General features: G+C 40.3%; 1 protein-coding gene across 1 annotated transcript; it reads right to left on the bottom strand.

Moving 5' to 3' along the window:
- Nucleotides 1-309: 309 nt before the first annotated feature.
- On the bottom strand, nucleotides 310-16,704 carry LOC102299113 (calretinin). Its single transcript, XM_042213576.1, has 11 exons — nucleotides 16,502-16,704; nucleotides 10,165-10,241; nucleotides 7,295-7,384; nucleotides 7,011-7,091; nucleotides 5,915-5,971; nucleotides 5,012-5,089; nucleotides 4,791-4,846; nucleotides 4,660-4,699; nucleotides 2,725-2,778; nucleotides 1,030-1,101; nucleotides 310-894 (listed from the first exon to the last, which is right to left on the bottom strand). Exons 1-11 carry the CDS (start codon nucleotides 16,593-16,595, stop codon nucleotides 778-780), a joined length of 816 nt encoding a protein of 271 aa, XP_042069510.1. The 5' UTR covers nucleotides 16,596-16,704; the 3' UTR covers nucleotides 310-777.
- Between the last annotated feature and the right edge of the window lie 7,790 nt (nucleotides 16,705-24,494).

Genomic DNA, 24,494 nt, shown 5'->3' with positions numbered 1-24,494 from the left:
CTGGTGCCTCTGAGGCTCTCCTCTATAAAAAATGGAGTAGCACAAGCTCTTTTTACATCACACTTTCTGGTACCAGGAGATTAGAAAGTGAAGGTGGAGTGCTCTGGAGAAAACACTCTTGCTCTGGGCATCTGTCCTGCAGTTGTACTCGCCACGAGACACTAGGAGTGAGAACAGACTACATCAACGTCTTACTGCGGCAGCTGTGGCACAGTGGAAACAAGCCCCCTGCTAGCTGATGTGTAACAAAACAGTATTTATGCACTGGTGGGACTTCTTTTGATGCGAGTGAATAACTGGGACAAGAGCTGTCATGTTATATTTATTCATTCTTTCGGTAATATCTTTAGTAAACAGTACAAGCCTCATCAAATAAAACAAGCTCATAATAATAAATGGTGAATGAGTTTGAAATAAATAAACAAATTCAACAGAAGCATTCAACTTGAATTCAACAGGAGGGGAACATATGTCGACAGAAATTAATTTAAAAATAGAAACGCATATCAAAAACGGGACATCAAATGAATAAATACTCAATATATTCCTTTAGTCATTGCTAGCTGTCTCACTATTGAACTGCATGTTTAGAAAAGAAGAAGAAGAAACTCTGATGGTACAAAGACTAAACAGCAGGGCTGCAGTACACTGTGCTTTCAGGAGCGTTTTTGTCTTCACTCTAAGTGGTGTAGCGAGGCTGGGGGTCATACATGCAGCAGGTTACATCAGGAGGTAGGAAGGAGGAGGCAGTGGGGGGAGGAGTCCCAGGCAGAGGAGTCACAGCATGGAGTCCCGGCAGAGGACGATCTCCATCTCAGTGCGGTACAGTTTCCCTCCATCTGATAGAGCCATGATGCTCTTCTTGTAATCCTCCAGTCCGGTTGAGTCCACGTCCTGCCATAAATGACACGGGCACACCGAGTCAGCGGATAAGCATACTCTACACTACAGCAATCTCATCTCTGCTCTATATTTAGCAAGTAGACAAGTAACCTGAACTGATTAATCAATAGGCTGACTATTCATTACCATTTTGTTCTTGTCACAGAGGTCCTTCAGCAGAGCATCAAGCTCCTGCTCATCAATACATCCGTTACCATCCTGGTGGATGAGACAAGAGAGGAGGTCTGAATTATACAGACAAGGAAAAGTTCTCCTAAAAGCAGGGATCGAAGCAGGTGAGGGAACCTGAGGATCAGGTGTAGAGGTGCAGCATAGGGGAAAAACTGCTTAGAAATAAGTCACATAATAACTTGTTTTGTGAGTTTCTTAGTGTGCACGCTGTGAATAATCCCACTGAATTAAACAAGATATACGCAGATGTTTCATGAGCTATTCGGCTGATTTTCCACAATTTGACGCTGTAAAGCAAAAATTTGAATTCAGTGAGTGAATCTAATCATGACCTTAAATATAAACTGATGTCTGCTGCCCTTGATGTACATCCAAACATTGACCATGTAAGCCACAGCCTGCTGTAATCTTCCCCAAAATACTGCACTAAATATGCCAAACTGCCTGATATTCTAATGAAACCTTTAAACAACACAAAAAATAGTACACTTCAATTACTTTTGCAAGATTTTTCACAAAAACATAATTAGGACATCCAATGTATTAAATTTTCTTTTTCTTTTCTTTTCTGTGCAGGTGGTGAAGTAAGCTGACGTTTTCCTCAGTCTGCCTTCGGGCATGGCCTCCACTGGGAGCCATCTACACCTGTGTTCAATCACATTATCCTGAATACTTAGTGGCTAGAAGGACAGCAGAACTCCGTCAAATTGTTCGTCTCCCTCATTTGTATGAGGCACTTTGACTCCATGTCTTCCTCTTTTTCCTGGGTCCTGGCTCTGCTGTGCTTACCTGTTATCCAGACTTACCAGTATTGCCAAGGAGTTGCAGCCGTCTCCATCCATCTACACCTGCCAGTACACCCTTCATCAACACTCACAGCGATTCTTTGAGGCTAAGACTGAGACACTAAGACCTCACCTCTTTGTTAATTAGGACAGATGCTTTTTACATTACACTATTAATTTGTTTTTTAAGTAATTCATTCTGTACTAAAGCAGAACAAAAGACTGAAATTCCCAAGATGATAGCAGAACTAAAACTATCCACTTTCTACCACTGATCTGGGCCCGGGTCACAGGAGCAGCAGCCTAAGCAGGGATGCCCAGACCCTTTTATCGCTGGTCACAGCCTCCAGCTCTTCCAGGGCAACACAGATACGCTCCTGAGCCAGCTGAGAGGCATAATCTCCCCAGCGTGTCCCATGTCTGACCCAGTGTGTTTGTTTAGAAAGTATTTCACAGATACTCTGTATGATAATCAAATCAAAATGATTTTATTAATCCCTGCAGTGACATGTGGATCTTTGACTAGTGTTTCTATCCCCAAATCCATGACATTATATAGACTGCCAAGACATTTGGCCGTGATGATGATCCAGAATTATTTGATCCTCAGTTTTCCACCAATCCCCATGAGGGTGACATTTATAGTAGAGAGCAAAACAAAATCATCAAGCACTTGACAATGCAAGATATTCAGAGTTATCCGTAAGGGTGTTAGCATTCTGATCTGAGCAACTAGCTCCAGTACAGCTTTACAAAGCTGCTAGCACAGCTGCACACATCTGTTTAGGTACCACACACCATGCATAATACACAGGAAGGGAATATAAACTATGACAGAAGAAGCTGAGGGACATGCTATTTTCACCTGATCGTAGAAAGTGAAGATGGAGTCAAACTCCTTAACCGTGAGTCTGATACCCTGTGTGTAAGAGAAAAACAGAGAGGAATGAAATTTGTTAGACACTGATGGGTATTTCTAGAGAGCGGTAAAAGCCCCACCAGATCCAGAACCGATATTAATCCATGTAGATTATGATAACTGGGACTAGAGTTCAGTTAATCCTCAGCAGACAGACTAATCCTCTGTCCGAAAGAAATTGCAGATCTGCCCTCACAAGTCAGCTGTACATATCATGACATGGTACACATGGGATGTATATGTGGAATGGAAGGTGAAACCTATACACACAGAGGTCATGTTTCTTTTTTTTAATAATAATCTTCTACAGTGCTGTTTACAAGTATTTCACCTCTTCCTGATGTCTTTTTTTTTTTTTTGCATATTTGTCACACTTACATGATCCAGATAATCAAAAAACTAAACACTAGACAAAAATAACCTGAGTAAATACTAAAGGGAAAAATCTATCCAATCTGCTGTGTGAGAAAGTGTTCCCCCGCTTGTTAAATAATGAGTTAACTGTGATTAACCACATTTTTTTTGGAAAGCTGGGTTCAGTTTCACTCACCACACCTGAGCCAGACCTGTATAGTCAAGACATGACTTAAATAGACCCTGAAGCAGGCTAGAAGAGCCCAAGAAGAGCTGAGAAACAAAGCCTGGAAAGAGTTATAAAGCCATTTCTAAGGCTTTGAGACTCTACTGAACCACAATGAGGGCCGTTATCAACAAATGGAGAAAACCTGGAACAGTGATGAATGTTCCCAGGAGTGACAAGGAGTTAAAGGTTCACACAGACACCTGCTAATAAGTGCTACGTAACAGACTTCTTCAGCTTTTCAAGCAGGTCAGAGTCTCGGCTTTAACTGGGTCACTGCAACACGTTGATTTTTTTCCTTTTTCAGCCCTTCTGTTGTAGATTTGCTGCTGTGTTTGGGATCATTGTCCTCTTGCATAACTCACTTTGGGCCAAGCTTTAGCTGTCAGACAGATGGCTTCACATCCGACTCTAGATCACTTTGGTATATAGATGCGTTCATAGTCTACTCATTGACTCCAAGGTGCCTAGGTCCTGTGGCAGCAAAACAAACCAAAATCATCAATCCTCAACCACCACTGCACTGACAGGTGGTATGAGGTGTTTGTGCTGACATGCAAGTGTCCAAAAGACATTGTTCTGGAAGTCTAGTGGTTCGTTCAGATGTAACGTTGAAGACATAAAATGTGCTGCCATTTTTTTCTTTTTTTTTTAGAGAGAAGAAGCTTTTTGCTGGAAACCCTGCCAAACAGGCCACACTTGTTCTTTTTTCTCATTTTACTGTCACAAACTTTAACACTTAGCGTGCTAACTGAAGTCTGTAGAGTCTGTGATGTGGGTTTTGGGTTTTTATGTGAGTTTGTGGAGATGTATTAACACACATCTGAGTGCTACAGACCAGTGAACTGCCAAAACCTCTGTTTTTTTGTTTTTTTTTGTACAGCGTTGCTGACACTTCCCGATGATCAATTAATCAAGCAGATTTGATTAGCAGCACCTAGCTTCTAAGCCTCTTCCTGTGAAACCTTTCTTTCTTACGTGACTGTACCTGACCAACGTTGTTGTCCTGCCAGACAGGTCTTATCTGCCTGGCTGGACTGCCTCAGTGGTTTACAAAATCCCAGCTCAATCAGGCATTCACAGAGAAAGATGTTGATCCTAGAAATCCCATCTCAATACTCCAAGAAACATGGAGCCCATCTGGCTGCAGGAGGGGAACTTAGACTATCATATATTTAGCTATCATATATAATTTTGTTCTGAATCTCTGGAGAGCTCTTCAGTTTCTGACTTATTCACATCAACAGGAACTGACGGGATCTGAAGGAACAGGCTTTTGTCGCTTATAAGCATAATCTTACCTGGAACTTCAGCAGGAAATTTTCCTGGACCGGCAAGAGCCTGTGGTGAAACACAGACATGTGAACGATGTCCTTAAAGAAAAGTTTTAAAAATGTTCCTAACATACAAATAACACAAAGACGACACTCACCTGGCCATCTCAGAGAGGCCCAGCTTCCCATCGCCATTAAGATCAAACATATTTAGCTACACAGAAAGAAAATTAACAGGGAATTTATTGAAGTAATGTATCACATATTAACTACTCAAGGGAGCTTAAATGTGGCAGTTAAGTGTTTAGCCCACAGCAATACAGGGTTATTCTGTGCTAATGGGCTGCAATCTTTGCAATCTTTGCCTCGTGGCACTCACAATCGTCTGCGTGTATTCATTAAGCTTCTTGTCTTCATAGTTTCTGTTCGCCTTCTTCAGCAGGTCTGACAGGAAACCCTGAAGTGAGAACAAAATAACCACCTCAGCCACTGATTAGATGAGCAAGCTGAGTATTTGTTTTCAAGTTGAGGTTTTGTTTTTCACATGACAGAATTTTTAATGGAGTGTGTCATGTCCATGTGCAGTTTCAGAGTAGTTCAATCAGTAGCACCGATTCTTCCAACAGCATAACACAGAGAAATGAATCATCTCAACCAAGGACAGATTAGTTTAGTGTATTCGCTGCACAGCCAGTCACACTCCACATATTATCTACTTACTGCTGCCTTTTGGTTGTGAAAGGAAAATGACATGTGTAACTAGTCAAAGCATTTTCTAAATATGTCTTAAATACTGGCGTGTCTATGTAAATTGCCCCTACGTGTGATATTAATTAGTTATTATCACATGTAGGGGCAATACTGCAGCCATAGTGATCAATTTGAATTTACTGCACAGATCACTGCCCCATGCAGCAATCTGCTGTATAGTAGCACACATAGAGACTACTGAAGTCATCTTTTGCTGTTTCATTTATAATTAGAAGTGTTGTGTAGGCCTGAATCAGGAGGGAGGAAAAGACCTAAAGTTTGAATTAATGCTTTTATGTGGATGCAGCAAAGCGTGTCTGCACGCAGAGATGGAGCCACTCAATCTGTTTAGGATTACATACATGGATAGTCCATGAAGAAGACTACATAGGGTCACACACTGGGTCACATTTACCTAGAGTCTGAAGAAAATGGTTTGCAGAGAAGATTTCTAAAATGCATGAACAAAACCAACAAAACTGTCCATCTGCATAATGATACTACATTTATTTTTGCTTTATTTGTGATTTACCTTCAGCTCATTCGATTCAATGTATCCACTGCGGTCAGTGTCATACTTCCGCCAGGCCTGTCGGACAAGAATAATGTTTTCAGAAAACACCATATCATCTTTAACCACTTTGACAGTAAAATAATAAAACTAAATCCTTACACACTCATAAAAACTCAAGTAAAAACAAACACTGTGTAAATGTTGACTCCGTGAAAGACCTCATCAAAGATGGATACCTAAAAGTCCTCCAGCGCTCTCTGCGTTTCCCCTGCACAAAGCTGTGCTCCATTCATAATGTATGGCTATCTGAGAATAGCTTTAACACACAGAACAGCCTGAACATCACACCACTAAAAACCTTCTAAAGTAGCGCACATCAAGTGTGTGTTTGTACAGTTTATTTACAATTTAAGCTCACCAGATGTTTTCTCTCAAACAGGAAATCTCTGCTTTATTAAGCACAAGGTGTTAAAATATCTCTGGAAAAACTCCTTCAATGTAATTAATCCATTATAGGTGATATAAAGATGCTTTTCAGGCTCAGAGTCATCAGATAACTATTTACTCTATTTACTAATTGCTTCTAATTTTAGGTTATTTCAACTATTCATCAAAATGGCCAAAGAGAATTTATGCACATCAGTGATGTCATTCTGCTGCCAGGCGTGAGTGTGACCTAGATCTCAAACACAGCAGTTTTTAGGACAATATCGACTATTTTATGAGTATCCAGGGTTCTAATGAACAATTCACACCTTTAGTGGATTGTCTCTGTATGAAACAGGTGTCCTAACTTGGGAGGAAAATGAAAGGAAATGTGAGTCAGCTGAACGGGCGTCCCACAGGACGGGCAGTAATGGCACACGGACTTGAGGCGATTGTGAGCAAATTTCACAGCTCACTAAGATTTATTAGTCACTGAGCAACTTTCCCTCCAAAATATGGGACTTCAAAAGAAGCACAGAAAGAAGGAGGCTAATTCTTTACATTCAGCTGAATGGCTTTGGATAAGAATATGAGCTTGGCTGATCAAATTTGTAGGGTTATGTAAGAGTGCTCGCTGCATATCAACAGTTAAAGCCTGGGACACAGATGTGTATATATGCCAACTTACTGCCATGAATTCAGAACTGGATCCAACAAACTCTCTGAAACAGATCAGGAAGTTTTCTTCTGTGGGCAGAATCTGAGCCAACTGCAGAGTGATACATGAAGAAATGGGAAGATTATTAACCAACGTCACATATTTTATGTTATTGCTTTGTAGTTACAGAGTGGGAAGCATTTGAAATGTAGGCTTCATATAAACAATTGCCGTTCACAGTGAAGACAAACAGGGAACAGAAGAGGATGAATGAGGCTGGATAAAAAGTTTCTAAGAAAATAAATTGTTCTCACCTCTGACATCTCAATTCTTCCATCAGAATTCTTGTCAAAGCTGGCCATGAACTCTTTCATCTTTTCTTTGAATGTGGCGTGTGAGGGATCCTGCAAACACATCGAATTACACTTATCAAGATATATGAAATATATGAAAGGTTACTCTTGTAGAGTAAGGTTTAGTAATGGGCATAACTCTTGAAAACAGAACAAAACACCACAATCTGAAAATAGACAGCTCTCTTCCTCCAGCTCTCAACCTCTTATTCTAAGCCCCGCACATCATGGGCTAAAAATAAATACATGATTTTGGGGCTTTCAGTGGAATACTTTTAGGTTTACAAGCTCTGCCTTTGCAGAGGGTAGAAGAAGCATAAAAAGTGGCCATATGTCTCTTGATCTGCACAAAATGATCCCTATGAGTGCCACCCACTCCAATCTGAGACATTATCAGATGATGATGATAATGATGAATAAAATGGTGGTAAAAAAAAATATAATGCAACATTTTTATAAATAAGCCGTTAGATAAATGCTGGAGAGAATAATTTATCTTGGGATTTATTGCATGAACAAAGATTTTAATTCAATTATAATTGAATGCACTCTAATGGTGGTGTTTATTTCTGAGGTGGCAGCAGCACATTAGAGCTCTGAAACCTTAAACTGGATACATTTCAACTTTAAAATGTTACCATACCTCAGTCTTGTACTGAAGGAAATGTGAGAATCACTTTAGTTTGTTTCGTTTTTAGTATCAATGTGAAAGTAATTTTAGTGACTGAACGAGTATTCTTGTTGTGTATTTTGTGTTCGAATAGCTGAAATTCTAACAGAGTAAAATACACTTTGTAGCACATCAGCATCAAGCATAACAACATTTATACATTTTCTGTATCACCAAATTAATACATGCACGTTCTCGTGATAAAGTGACGCAGATTTTGCACATATAAAGGCTACAGGAGCTCATCTGATTACAGGGGTTTTCTCTGTATTATTGTAGTGTTTTTAGCTTGCAATATAAAGCACCTTGTGATATTTTTTTATTGTGCAATTTACTTCTAATATTTTTTTATTTGAGGATTTTTCTTTTTTTTAACCAAGATTTATATTTTACAATCAAGGTTTATGTTTTTTATTGTATATTTTATTTTATAGTTCATATTTAGTTTTAACTTAGTGACTGTTATATATAATATAACAGCCTGTACAGCACTTTGATCAACTGATATGATACAGGGATAAATTTTGACTTCACTTCACTTGAAGCTGAGCGATAGGCAAGTTGTCCATTTATATTAACTGATTAGGGCAAAACGGTTCAGAATCAGAATCAGAAAGGGTTTATTGCCAGATGTTGAGCAGGTTTACAACATTAGGAAATTGCTGCGGTGCTTCAGTGCAAACATACTGTCATAAAAATATAAAAATAAGAATAAGAATTAAAAGTGCTAAGTGATAGATATATACATGATATATACATGAGTGCAGGTGGTGATCAGTGCCAAACATGGAATGATGCAGTGAACACAGCGTAGGGTCATGTGTTAGTGGTGGGAACAGTCATATGGTTATTGTTCATGTGTCCAACAGCAGAGGGGAAGAAACTGTTCTTATGGCGAGAGGTTCTGGTGCGAATGGACCGGAGCCTCCTGCCTGAGGGGAGCAGGTCAAACAGACTGTGTCCAGGGTGAGAAGGGTCAGCTGAGATCCGAGCTGCACGCCGCAGTGTCCTGGAGGTGTACAGGTCCTGCAGAGATGGGAGTCTGCAGCCAATCACCTTCTCAGCAGAGCGCACAACACGCTGCAGTCTCTGTTTGTCCCTGATAGTGGCTCCAGCGTACCACACGGTGATGGAGGAGGTGAGGATGGACTCGATGATTGCAGTGTAGAACTGCATCATCGTCCGTGTTGGCAGGTTGAATTTCTTCAGCTGCCTCAGGAAGTACATCCTCTGCTGGGCTTTCTTAATGACGGAAGTGATGGTGGGCTCCCACTTCAGGTCCTGGGTGATGGTGGTACCCAGGAAGCGGAACGAGTCCACAGAGGTGATGGGGGTGTCAGTCAGGATGATGGGGGGGAGTGGAGCTGTGTGCTTCCTGAAGTCCACAATAATCTCCACTGTCTTCTGGGCATTCAGCACCAGGTTGTTGTGGCTGCACCAGGACACCAGACGTTCAACCTCCCTCCTGTAGGCAGACTCATCCCCGTCCGAGATGAGTCCGATAACGGTGGTGTCATCTGCAAACTTGATTAGCTTGACAGACTGGTGGGTGGAGGTGCAGCAGTTGGTGTACAGGGAGAAGAGCAGAGGAGAAAGAACACAGCCCTGAGGGGGAGCCGGTGCTGATGGTCCGGGAGTCCGAGACATTCTTTCCCAGCCTCACTGCTGCTTCCTGTCCGTCAGGAAGTCAGTGATCCACCGGCAGATGGGATCAGGCACATTCATCTGGGAAAGCTTGCCTCGGAGATGGTCTGGAAGGATGGTGTTGAAGGCAGAGCTGAAGTCCACAAACAGGATCCTGGCGTAGGTTCCTGGGGAGTCCAGATGCTGCAGGATGAAGTGTAGGGCCATGTTGATGGCGTCATCTACAAGACCTGTTGGCTCTGGGTTCAAATTCAGGCTCTTTCTATGTGGAGTTTGCCTCCATTTCTCTCCAAAGACATGCACCTTAGGTTAATTGGTGATTCTATATTGACTGTAGGTGTGTATAGGAGCGTAAATGGCTGTCTGTCTCTTGATGATCGACTGGCGACCTTTCCAAGGTGTACTTTGCCTCTTGCCCTATGATGGCTGGGACAAATTTTTCAACACCCCCACAACCCTGAATTGGACAAGTGGAAGAAAATAAACTGATGGATGTACAAAGAGTAAACACACTCACCATCCCTGCTCCTCGTCTTGCATTCTCCAGCTCGCTGAAGAAGTTTTCTAACTCCTTCCCTTCGATGTAACCATTTCCTGCGGCGCATCAGAGGAACAAAATTAGTTTGGCACAAATGATGTTATGAGGCTTTTAAGTCGCCTCAAGTTTTGTTGACTGTTCAAAAGTTTAATTAAAGACTCAGATGTGGATGAGTGATTAAAGGTCACCAGGGGTTCTTTAAATTTGGCAACAGCCGCCAAACATTGAGCTCTAGTTCGGTCTCAAGTCCTCTTACCCCAGTAAGCAGTTCACAGGAGTGTATATGGAGCCTGTACATGCCCACAGCTTCACCAAAATCACTCTCTAAATATATTTGGCTGGTCCATCCATCAAATCAGCACAAAAATCTGAATAAAACTCTGGATGACCACTGGACAAGATATGAGTGAATCCTGGAGGACGTCCACACTGGGAAATAAGATGACCAGCTGCTATATCATCTCTACAGAAGTAAAACTTACTCTGATGAACTGGAGAGGTATGTTACACAAAAACAAGGTCATGCTAAGCTGACATTCAGCTGTGTGGCGATTCAGTGTCATGCTGAAATAAATAAAAGAACAGTCAAGCGCTGCCAGAGTGTAAGCAGCATAATGAGCGCTTCGTTTTCTTGCCTAAGAGGGTGAAAGTGTTCGGTCAGATTGATGCTTACTGGGGCATCCTGTCCCTCTGTCTGGGTTTGTGCTTCTTATGACGATCACATGACCCGAGATAATTTAACACAATAATTTACTTCACTGGTTTGCCTGCAAGTTCCACTAACAGGGTAACATAAATTACACTCCCCAGTCTCTTTTTAATCATAAGAATGAGTCCCATCTGTGTACTATACCAAGGGGGGAGGGGTTGCTTTTTATGTTGCAAAAATAGACATCGATGTAAAGGTTATTTCAAATAAAACAGAGTAAAATGCAGAGATGCACTCTGCTCCTGTCTTAATCTCTTATCCTCTCATCTCCCTTCCTTTTTGATCGTTTTCTCCCTCCCTCCCTTCCTCTCATCTCGGTGCCCAGCATTATTTGGACACTTTATCTGATAGGTGCTCCATGTCTCCATCTGGGCTATGGGTGAGCCGATGTTTCGACATAAACATGTCAGTTTTTCAGAGAAAGATTACAAAGCTTTGGGTGCAAAAAAACCCCAAAAGATACAACATGCAAAAACTACACAGCCTCAGTTCAGCAGATAGTGATGTTCAGTTGAGATTCCCTTTATTTTTTACTGTTTCTAAGAGGCTGGGATTTAAATGGTAAAATGGCTGGACGACCATAATCTCTATCAAAGTGCAAATTAATGATAGAGAGCTTTTAAATTGCAGAATTTAAGCTATAAAAATCATCTGGTCATCAAGATGTCAGGAGAAAGGGTCAACAGTCTGACCATTAATTTTTGCATCACACTATTACTTGTATAGATAAATAACTGAACGAGTGAACGAACAAGCAAAGATAAAATGTCCAAAAAACAAAAAATATCTTTGGTATTAAAATAAAATGTATTAAAATAAGGAGGAATCCTTATTTTAATACATTTTATTAAATGATATGGTACAGAGTTGTCTCATAGTGAAAAGAGTGGATTTGAGCGTTTGTATGTGGATGTTGTGCGTTCTCTATGTGCGTGAGTGGGTGCTTGTTTCTTCCCACTATCTTTCAGAACTGGTTAATTTAAATTGATCGTGGCAGTTTTTCTCTCTGTGCTGGCCTTGTGGTGGAGTGGTGCTCAAGCCAGGGTGTCCACTGCCTTGAACCTTTTGCCAGATGTGATAGCCTCCCAGCAAAGAAAGTGAATGGGTGGATGCTAAGGAGGTTGGAAAAGAGCGCATAATCTGTGGTGATATTTCTATCCTATGTCCGCGCCCCGCGCCTACATAAGCAACACCTCTCAGCTCATCGGCGCCCGCTGCCAGAGTTTATGTTGCAGTCCGAATCTCAGCTGTCACATGGAGCGCACCACTGCACACTGAGCAGATGCAGTCCTTTCTCTCCCCAAACAAAAACACAGCTCAACTGCTGATTGCTCAGTGACACCTCGGAAACAATTCAGCTGATGCACAATGACTAAAAATGACAAAAGAGGGTCATGTGGGAAACAGATTTCTCAGAGAGGGCGCCTGAGTGTTTCACCCCTAGGTGTGAACACAAACCCACATGAGGCACTACATGCTGCAGTATCAGCTGTATGAGTTGTTTTTGTTTGTATGACAAAGAGGAATATTTAATTCATTCTTTGTGTTTAATTCCCTGCAAAGCAAAGTCTTCTGTCAGATACACTTTATATCAAAGATGGATAAAGTCACCGGGTCTGAAAAGTGAAACCCGGCTGTTGTTTTTTTTAATGACCAACAGGGGGCAGCTCCTCTGGTTTAAAAAAATGAGTTCAATTTAATAAAAATCTATAAGAAAATAATCATACTTGACAGTGATTTATGAACTTAATAAACATTTTCCCTGTGAGTTTGTGGTACCAATCATGAGTTTAAAATCTTCTTTAATGCAAAGCAATGTTCATTTGCATTAATATGGTCCCATTTAGAGTAGAATTTATAATACAGCAGGATATACTTTAGGATGTGACTACCTCATGATTGAGCATCCAGTGCAATGTCCTCAGTTTATCACTTTTCACCTATGACATATGCTTTCAGAAAATCTAACTGGTTAACTTGAGGTCTCCAAACAGGAATCTACAAACCAGTGGTTAGTGTCACTGTGACTGCATCCGTCTGGTAAATACAATCCTTGCTGCACTACAGAAAGGAATTTGTTGATGCCCTTTTAGTCAACAAAAGCGCACTGCCTACATATCATCCAAAACAGACTGTCGAGGTTGTGATTAACTCATTTCTCTCACTTTTGCAATTTAGTCCATCTTGGAGTGGGGAATTAATTACTCCTCACCTTTACTGAGCTGCTCCGAACCCTCTCCTTCTACAGGCACAGTTAAGCCACAAAAATAACTTAGATTAGGAACAAATTGGGGTTAAAATGAGCTAAAGTGTTGAAAGGGAGCAGGATTTACAGTGAGGCTTATTGTGAAAGCTCTGTGGGCCACTGAAGTACTGTCAGGCTGTGCTGTTCGATGAAAACAAACTGCAAATTTATCGGACAACTAAAGGTCATGACTTTTTCTCAATGGCTTCAGAGGGTAATCTTTCAACTGAAGTTGCAAAATGAAAATATGTATAGCTGGATCGGCTCATCGTGAAACAAAGTGGGGCGATGAAAGCACTCTTCTGCAGTTTGCCCCACAGTTAAACAAATATCTATTTGTATATCAGATATAATATCACTAATTGTAAATATGCATCAACTAAACTTAGACTAAATTCCTAAACTTAGACTTAGGAATTTTATTTACTTTTATTCCTTGAAACTGATATAACAGCTTTTGTAGTTTTGATCCATTTATAGACTAAAATAAGATTTGTTTTCATTTCAAATCTTAGAAATTAAAATAAAAAACTGAAAATTTCATTCCACCTTGAGCACTTAATGTTACTTTAAAGATATTTTATAATGAAGTCTACCTCAAAATTAATTACACTGATCATTGCTTTCCTCTGTGATGCAAGTTATGCTATATTCATATTCATTTTAGTGCAAACTGTCCAGTTTCGGAGATGCTGGCTGTAGAGATGTCTGCCTTCTCCTGCCTTGTAATTTTCAAAGTTTGAAAATGCATTTCAAAATCTGGTCTTTTTCTTGAAATCATGACCCAGATACTCAAAAAAATCTATTGTGCTTGCACTGAGAATTTTCTTTCTACTATCCACATCCCCAAAACAAAACATAGAAAGCGTATAGCTGCAGACCTCTAAAGATCAGGACTGTTCCTGTAGAAACATCTGTCACAGAAATACATTCAAGTAATTGTTTTCTGTATGGGTTTATCATTGTGGCCCACTTTACAATGTTGCTTCACTGCATTGACGGTTGTGAGCAGTTGCAGTTTTTCTAAGGTACCTCCAGGGGGCGTCAATCAGGTTGAAGTCTTGACTTTGACTGGACCATCCATCGCTGCACGTTGATTCTTTACTTTTGCAGCCATTCTCTTGCAGATTTGTTGCTGTGCTTGGGATCATAGTTCTGTTGCATGACCCAATTTTGGCCAAGCTTTAGCTGCTGGACAGATGGCCTCACATTTGATTCTAGAATACTTTGGTATACAGAGCAGTTCATGGTTAACTCAACGACTTTAAGGTGCTCAGATCTTGTGGCTGCAAAAACAAGTCCAAATCACCACCCCTCCACCATGATGCTTAACGGCTGATGTAGGAGCCATTTTTTATGTTGGTACCTTATGTATGCCGCTAGAGGTCACCTTTTGTGTTTTACGACATGGTGTGTCTATGGGAATGTATTTAAGGTAGACACACGTAATTAGCGGCAGGTGTGTTGTTGTTCGGAAGGAGCAAACAGTTTGTGACTGCTGTGGTGTCATGATATGGTGTTGGATAAAGAGAACTGTTGACATCAAATACAACAGAGGGAAGTGGAATAAAGATTCAAAATGAACAAGGTAAGTACGGCTGGAGTTATTGGACTGTAACAAGTTTAACAAGCTCATTCATATCAGTGGCATCACATCACCCCCGCCAACGAACACCTCAGTGGCTTCAGCTGGTCTGAGGTGTTCTTGCTGATGTGCTGTGTTTGGTTTTCTCCAAACACAGTGCTGTGCATTATGGCCAAACATTTCCGCTTCAATTGACATTGTTCCAGAAGTTGTGTGGGTTGTTCACATGCAACTTTGCAGACCTAAGCTGTGCTGCAAAGTTCTTTTTAGAGAGAAGAGAGTTTGTCCAGCCAACCCATTCGAAAAAGTCATACTTGTTTGGCTTTTTAGTTTAACTTTTAACATGCTAACTGGGGCCACTAAAGTCTGGGCTTTTTGCAGTTTCTCTGAGCATTGGACATCTAGCCTTGGGGTCAATTGACTGGGATGTCTACCCCTGTGAACATTGCGGTATTGTGTTAACACACGTGAATGTTTCAGACCAGCAGACGTCCTCATATAAGCATTTAATCAAGGTCACCTGATCAGCAGCACCTAGCTGCATATTCATATTCCTATGAAAGCAGGTAGGGTGTAACTAGTTTTTTACATGACTGTAGCTAACATTGCAGCTCACACATGAGCCCCTCATGGAGGCATGGGAAGATGGTCACTTTCTCCTGGAGAGTGATTGGGTTGCTTAGTAGAAAATAGGCCTGAAACCTCTCTCAACAGTTCAAGGTAGGTTTTTATTTGCTTGTTTGCTTGTTTTGGTGCTTTAAATGCCACACAGAAAGTTCCACTTGTTCTCCAATGCAACACACTAAAACAATATACATGGATAAATACAGACCAGAGTAAAAATACCTATATCTTATTAAATGAAATTAACACTTGCATTAATGAAGGCCCTTATATAAGTGGCTGTTTGCCAGTGAGCATGCATTCTGGCACATTTACATGGCCATCTTTTAACATCGACCCTAACCTGAACCTGTTTATATCCTTAACCCTAAAAGCAAGTGGAGGGCTGTGATAGACAGGATCATCCAACATGTCCTCAATCCAGTGGTCTAAAACTCAAACTGATCCTCATAACAAGTACACACACACACCATCCACTCTCCACTTCACTGTAAGCTCCACCCAACAAAATCCAGAGAGAAAAAAAACACACTCCTTCACTCTTGCATCCTCTCATCTCTTACCTTTTCACGCTCCCTCCATCCCCCACCCTGCTACCCCTTTCCCCCTCCCTCCTCTGCATCCACATCGCTCTCTCCCCTATCTCCCCTTCACTCTCTCTTTTCTATCTTTCAGCCCTTCGTCTCACTGCTTGTGATCTGTTTTTTCCCTTCGCCCTCTTTGTCAGCATCCTCTTCGTAACACAACTTTACAATCCACTGCAGACCCCCTGACACATTTCTATAGTAAATAAAGTCACAACGTAAATGACCAACAGTGATTTAATCTGATGGATTTTACTAAGTAAAATAGGAAAACTGTTTACTCATATCACAAATGTATCCTATATATAGTAACCTATTAGTTCAATTTTCTTACTGCAGTTTGTGACATTACTGCACTGATTCTGCAGATTTTTACTACATTTTACAGTCGCTGAATTATTTTTTTTTTAACGCACAAAAGGTTTTCAACTCCAGCTGGACACAAAATTCTCTTATATGCACTAATTTCAACCCCATCTTTTACATAATTACTGTTTAGTAATAAACACAAATTGATCCGATGGCTAGTTCCACAGTCATTAGACAGGCGGACACTTGAGCGCACTGACCGTCTACGTCAAAATGCTTCCAGATGTCGATGAACTGCGCTGCGGTCAGCTCAGCCAGGTGCAGTTGGGGCGGCTGCTGCGGTTGAGTTGCCATCTTTGCTGTTTCTCCCAGCTTTAAGTCGTCCACAGTAGTTGGAGGTAAACTTTTCCCGGTGTAGAGTTCCTCGGGTCTGTGGGATGCGCCTCCTCAGCCGGGGCTTTTAAACCACCCGCGATGCCCGCGCTTCTGCTGTGCGCCACACGGGGGCGTCTCGACCGCGTGGAGAGCAACAGCAGAAGACCAATTACAAGAGGAGAGTGTGTGTGTGTGTGGGGGGGGGGGTCCTCTGGGCTTTGTATATGAGTCACCATTAACTGCCGTCCAGGCTGCTGGTTTCATAGAAGGATCATTATACATCAGCCAATCCTGCTGCTCCCGCAAGGGGAAAATTACATCAAACAATTTATTCTAAAGCAGGGCGCCCTGCTGGCTCCAGTGGGTCTACTCACATCTATGTCATGCCTGTCTCTGCCAGTCCTGCATCTCCCTGAAATGTGAATGATCAGATAAAGTGTTAAATTAATGTCCAACCACACCTGAGGAGGAGGAAGAACTCATAAAAATGAAAGGCTGAGGGCCATCCTTTCTCACAAATCCCTACTCCACTGCTTTTTCTTTTGAGATGACCCATCTGTCTTTCCTTCCATCACCTCCTCCCCTCTCAACCTCCCACACCCTTTAGCATCAATCTTCCCGACCTGTGCAGGTGAGAGGGGAACTCAGTCTCCCCAGCCAATCAAACACGTACTTGGCTTCAATCCAAGCAGCAGCAGCAGTAGCTGTTCTTGAATGGCCACTAAATCACCTAAATTCGTTTGTTCGTTCTGCAGTGCACTGTTGTCCCCCTTTTCCTCACCTTCCCCTCATTCTGTGGTTCTTATCCTTCTCTGGTTTGGACCCCAAAGAAGGATAGTTGGTGTGCTGGGGGAAGGGACTCAGACGATGAGGATGAAGAAGAAGAAGGAGACACTTTATCTCCTCACTGCAGAGCTGTGTGCTGCAGAGAAATGGAGGAAAAAAGAAGGAGAGAGAGCAGGAGAGGGCAGCTTATAAGTGTGTGTGTGTGTGTGGGTGTGGGTGTAGGTGTGGGATAAAATGCATGTGTAAATACTGTATGTGTGAAAGACAGAAAAAAGTGGGGGTATTTTTAGGAACTCCCCTCTTAAAGCCTGAAGTGTATGAATAATGATCAGAGAATTTATAGGATTTGTTTGCAGAGCTCAGAGCACTTTCTGATGAAAGTACCAGAAGTAAAGCGATTCCCTGAATAGTGAAGATGGATAAGTGATGAGGTTGTTAATGGACCACTGATCACCTTTTAAACAGACTTTGATCTGACTTATCCAAACACAAAAAAGGCATGTGAAGATGTGCACGTGCATCATGAATTTAAATCAGGACGGTTGCCCCGTTAGTGTTTGCGTTGCATGCCACTCATACTTTTCGTGGTTTGCAGATTATGGATAATGATGCAATCTGGTTAGCGGTGTATTAAACATATCATATGAAATTTAGATTAGCTAAAGTGGCTCAGTGTTGATATCTAAAATGGAAAATGAAATCAGGATGAGAGGATGGTGCAGACAGCCAGGTGTTTAAGAGGCTTTTCAGTTCACTTTGATTACATTTTGTGAAAGGCAACAACAAAGTAGCATCTTTGGTTTTATGTAGAATTATTCAGGATCAAGAGCACAAACCCTGCACAAGTTTACACATAAAGACAACTGATTATTTAACAAATTTATAACCCAGCATGAAGTCAAAATGTAGCTTCAATATACAGTCATGTGAAGAAAACTTTAACTTAGTGTAGTATTTCACAGGACTACAGGGAGTCCTGTGAAATACTAAGGAAACCACATGATTCAATAATTTGTTGAGTCACCTTTAGCAGCAAAAACGTTAAGTAATAATTTTCTGTATGACATTATTAGTCTCTAACATCATATTAAAGGAATTTCATATAGCCTTTCTTTGAAATGTTACTTCATTTCTTTGAGCTTTTCATTTATTTGTTTAATCACAGCTCTCATGAAGTCCCACCACAGCATTTCAATCAGGCTTGTGCTTTTATAGAGGTGATCACACTTGCTGATGATCAAGTGCATTTGTTTGCAGCACCTGGCTGCTACTGCCCTCTTGTTTCCTGTGGAATCATTAAGGGTGGACTTTAGCAGGATTATGTAAAAACTTTTTTTTCCCCAGAATGTACATGAATGAATAGCCACTGAATTTTAATAAGATGAGATTGTTTGGTGACTGCAGGTTGACGCTGTCGGTTGATGGTATTTGTAGAGGATAATTATTACCTTTATTGCTCTCCCTGCATCTGTGCTGCTCTGATCGGTGAAACTGTTTTTCTCAGTTGTTCACCTCTCTTTTTTTCCCCAAGGAAAGAAAGTGCATCCAAAGATTCAGATTATAAATCTTACCCATTCTGGCTTGGGTGAAAGAGGCCTTGTGCTTTCATGTGTTTCTAACAAACAAAGTTTTTCTGTGATGTTGTAAAATAGCCTCTAAGGATGAGCCTCTATTCATTTTGTTAAGAAGGCTGACATTAATCCAAAAGAAGGAGGGAATCAAAAGTGTGAGCGTGATCCAACACAAAATGCAACTCTTTCAGTAAGTACAGCAAAGGTTTTTCTTTTATTTGTTAATTTAATTTGGGGGTAAGCTGTGTGGGGTTTATGCGATAAGACAGCGGAGAGCGAAAGATACGGCAGCTGCAGCGTATTATATTAAACATTGGCGTCGTCCAAATAACATGATGCAGCTGTACGAATGCTCTCCTTGTCTAAATGTAGCCCCTGGCTCATCGCTGCTTATCCACACTAGTGCTGATTAGCATGAGTTACTGCAGCCAGCAAGAAACACTGATGAAGCAGAGTCCAGTGTGCTTAGAGACAAATTATCCAGTCACCCATCCTTTTTTGTAAAACTCTAACTTAGGGTTGCTGGGAGCTGGAGCCTATCCCAGCTGACTTGAAGGGAGAGGCGGGGTGCAGGCAGGGTTGTGGGCTGGATAATACCTGCCTAATGAGCCCCTCACTAATGTGCATGCTCTGAAATCCAAAATGCTTCAGCTATTGCATGCCAACATGTAATGCTTGAATTTCTGTGCATCTCTGTTTGATATTGGATAAACAAACAGCACACAAACGAATAATGTGACCCATATGGCACATTAATTACAACAGAATAAATTTAGGTTCACACATAAAAGAGAGGTCAGGGTGCATGAGGTATGCGTACTGAGGAAGCTGGTTCATAAATAACTGAGCCTTGAACATTTATCCTTCTAAAATACTCACTGGCATTTCTTTTAGCTTAGATCAGTTGAACTCTGATAAAGTTTACAGGTGGATGTGAGCAACAGCAATCCAGGATGGGAAAATACCACCATGAAAAAAATAGATTAAATTATTGAAATCAGGTCAAGTGATATAAAGAACAAATAGCAAATAGCATATCACCTTCTCATACACCTACTTCTACAGCAACCTCTGAGTGTTAAAACGTGATAATTTTTTCATCTTAAGTTCCTAACCATCCATATAAGAAATTATTTTTCGCCTACATGGAAGGCATTTAACTGTGGTCCACAGTCCAATCTGACCATGGACAGGATGAGTGGACTGTGCTGAGGTGAACTCAAATGCAAAATGCAAAGCCTAACAATGTAAATCAAAACCAATGTTTTTATGTGCCGTTATCAAAGCCCAAAAACTAAATAAATTTTTAAAAAAAAATTAGAATCAAGAGTTGATCTGGAATCTCAGAGAAACCCAGGAAGCTAATTAACCATACACAGAAAAAAAAATCTGACAGGGCCATTTATACACAAAGAAATAATCTGACACAAATATTTATACAGAGAGAAATAATCTGACACAACAATTAATACACATATATATATATACTATATATATAGATATATATATATATATATATATATAGATATATAGATATATATATATATATAAGATAGAATAGATATAGATAGATATAGTATAGTATAGATATATAGATATAGATATATATAGATGATATATATATATAATAATAGATATAGAAAGATAGAATATAGATATAGATATATATATAATATAATATATATATAGATATATCATAATATAGATATATGATATCTAATTTTTTTTTTTTTTTTTCTACTATAGATTAAGCATATCTATTAATAGATATATAGATATCGTATATCTATAAGATATAAGATACTATCTTAATATAGATCTATCTATCAGATATAAGATATCTTATCTATATCTATATATCTATCTATATATATAGATATCTATCTAGATTATATATTATCTATAGAATATAGATATTATTAAGATAATAGATCTATTATATACGTATACTGACCCTATATATTATATATATATCTATATAATATATAGATAGATATCATATATTTAGATACTAAAAATCTAGGTAACTATTTATACACATGAATTTGGTAAATGGACTGATTCTTATATAGCGCTTTTCTACTCTCCTGGAGTACTCAAAGCGCTGTATCCAACATGCCACATTCACCCAATCACACCCATTCTCCCAAGCACTGACTCTAAACTGAGTGCTTTTCTAACAACATTCACACATGCAGACTGGAGGAGCCAGGGATCGAACCCACCAACCTGCTCTACCTCCTGAGCTACAGCCACCTCAATAGTTGTGACAGGACTATTAATATAAAGAGAAAAAACCTGACAAGCCTATTTATATACACAAAAACAATTTGATATGACTATTTATATGCAGTGGACTAATTGGGAACAAGAAACAGGGGATAGCTGAGATGAATTACATGTAGTAAGAGACACCAATACAAGGCATAAAATACAGAACTAGTACAGACAAGTATACAAACCCTTTAGTCAAGTCAAGTCATCTTTATTTATATAGCACATTTAAAAGACATCAAGTGTCGGCCAAAGTGCTGAACAGAGGAATAATATAATAAAAGAATTAAAATAGAAATAAAACATTTTAAAAAAAGAATTGTAAGACATGTAAGAGTATATAGCATATAATGTACATGCAAATATGCACATACATATACAAAACTGTACACATTCACACACAAGCACACATATGTGAACATAACGTATATACACATACAACACCATCCAATAAGATAAGAGACCAAATAGACAGAATAAAAAAAGATATCAGAGAGATCCGAAAGCCTTGGAAAATAAGTAGGTCTTGAGATTCGATTTAAAGACTTCCAAGGATGAAGAGGATTTTATGAAGGGGGGAAGACTATTCCAGAGTCTCGGGGCAGCGATGGAGAAAGCCCTGTCCCCTCTAGATTTGAGCTGGGAGCGGGGAACTGATAAAACCATCTGACTGTAGGAGCGCAGAGATCGAGTGGGTAAGTGCAGGCTAAGAAGATCTGAAATGTAACCTGGAGCCAAACCATAGAGAGCTTTAAAAACAAATAGTAAAACCTTAAAATTGATTCTGTGTTTAACTGGTAGCCAATGTAGAGATGCGAGTACAGGAGTAATATTCTCTCTCTTTCTAGTACCCATCAGGAGCCTTGCGGCTGCATTTTGAACAAGTTGCAGGCGTGACAGGCTTGAGTGACAAATGCCTAAATAGAGAGAGTTACAATAGTCAAGACGTGACGATATGAAAGCATGGATAACAGTTTCCAGGTCTTTAGATGACAGGATATTTTTGACTTTAGAAAAGCTCCTGAGTTGGAAAAAACTGCCACGAACAACTGAATTTATTTGCTTGTCCAGCTTGAGAGTGGAATCAAAAATGAAACCAAGATTTTTTACATTTTACATTGTTTCTTATGAGACTAATAGAGTCCTGCTTACCGAATATTATAATGTCGGTTTTGTCGTGATTTAGTTTGAGAAGGTTCAGAGACATACAGCAATGTATGTTGCTAAGACACTCTGAGACTTTCTGCAGTGTACTATCAGCGCCTGGTTTTAGAGAGAGGTAGAACTGTGTGTCGTCTGCATAAGAGTGGTAAGAGATTAGTCAGATATGAGGAGTCAAGACATTAATTCAATTCAGTTTATTTTTTATATAGTGTCAAATCACAACAACAGTTGCCTCAGGGCACAGAAATGAAGCAGAAGGAATAGACTTGAAAACACTGAATGAACTATATCCAAATAATACAGCAACCATAGACATTGGTAAATGGATTAGTACTTATTTAAGAGTTTTCTCCTCAATTTGAGCACTAAAAGTGCTGTCTTACTACATGTCTCCTTTTTTTGCTATGCCTAATCTCCAAAGATGTCTAAGAGCCCCAATATTTCGAGATGGGATGAGTCGACTAGCATGGCCACTGTCATACTGGTGCCAAAGAAGGCCTTTTGTGTAAATATGATACATCAGCTGCTTTGACAAAACAGTATTTAATGCCTCAGGGATTAAAACAGGCCCAGAAGAGTCACAAAAGATTGTCTGGCTCTTTCATCCAGAGAACACTGAGCAGTAGTTTAGATATCCAGAGAGTCTGGACCAAAGTGGTGGACCAGCTGGGATAATAAAAAAAAACTACCACCCTCTTGGTGCCACTATAAAAATCTCGCTGGTAACAGAAAGTTTGAATAAAAGGCAGTGCATTAAAGTGACAGAGAGAAGCAGGAACCCTGATTTAAATTCACTGTGGCAAGTATGAAGCAGCTCAAATGATCAGGGTGATGCAGAACAGCTTGTTCTGAGGCAGAGCAAGGGCATCAGCTATGACAGTGATGTGCATCCCACTACCATGATATACAACAATTGTGACTGAGAGGCAAAGTGCACTTCATAAGGGTACTATTTTATTTGTGCCGTCACAAACTCTTGGTCTGATGATACTATGGTGGTTTAGTCTGGCATCTTCACACTCTACAGATAACAGTAGGTATCAGGTATGGAGGCACTCAGACTTCCTGGATCTAGTAATCAAGCTCATGGCGATTCAGTTTAGCCACATTCATGTGCTATTTCACATCTTCCTCTACCAAACCTCCCACAAGCCTCCTTCTGATCACTCAGGAACATCGATTGAAATGCATCCCTGGAATAAGATTTTACAAAGTCCTCTTCTCTTATGAGATGCCACTGAAATGGCAGCATCTACAACTGCATAATTACATGCTCTAACAAACAATAAATGCAAAATGTGCATATTGTTGGTAGGAATGAATATCATGGTGGGATTATTTGTGTGGAAGTGTGCATGTAGATTAAATTACGCTTTCTGGGTTTGACTGCCACACATTTGCTCCAGTGTTAATGTAGCTGAGCAGCAGCCAGAGTGGGTGGGTACGATTTGTGTAAATTAGAGTGACAGTGTGCCTCATTGCCGTAATCAGCCAGTTTTATCAGCCGAACAATGTGGACTGAGTAACCATAGTGAAATCATCAGAGATTGAAAAAGTTTGAGCTGCCAGAGGCTGAACAGCTACGCTGAAGACAGATAAAGCAGAATCCAATTTTCGCTCTTTTTGGCAGATTATGTTGTGACTTAACAGCGCGAGAGATAAACACTTTACAGTGACAAAAACTGCATCATCATTTTGTGCATGCTTTTTGTATAAGCAGCAAATATATACAGATTCACAGACAGTATCTGCCACTCTCCGCCTACACCGTGGCCTCCTGTGGAGATAGAAGCTAAACAGACTGCAACCCAAACATCAGCATGTGGCTTTCACAGATGAAAGCAGGACAACATCTTCTCCCCTTTCCACAGGGAACAATTAAGATGTGGACCTCCCAAGAGCACACTGGAAAACAACTCTACCATGTGGAATAGAGTCACCTGAGACAAGAAGGGACTATTTGCACTCATCGTGCAATAACAAGCCCTGGAGTGATGTGAACTAACAACTTCATAGGTCAGCAAAAAAATTAAGCACTGCAGGTTACAGAAGAGTTTTTGCACCTTGCCAAAAGTGACTGTAC

Source organism: Haplochromis burtoni, unplaced genomic scaffold (genome assembly GCF_018398535.1).
Source record: "Haplochromis burtoni strain Fernald_Lab_line unplaced genomic scaffold, NCSU_Asbu1 Contig_11, whole genome shotgun sequence".
Lineage (NCBI taxonomy): Eukaryota > Metazoa > Chordata > Actinopteri > Cichliformes > Cichlidae > Haplochromis > Haplochromis burtoni.
Note: the sequence above shows the minus strand (reverse complement) of the source record. Positions and strands in the feature narration are given on the sequence as shown.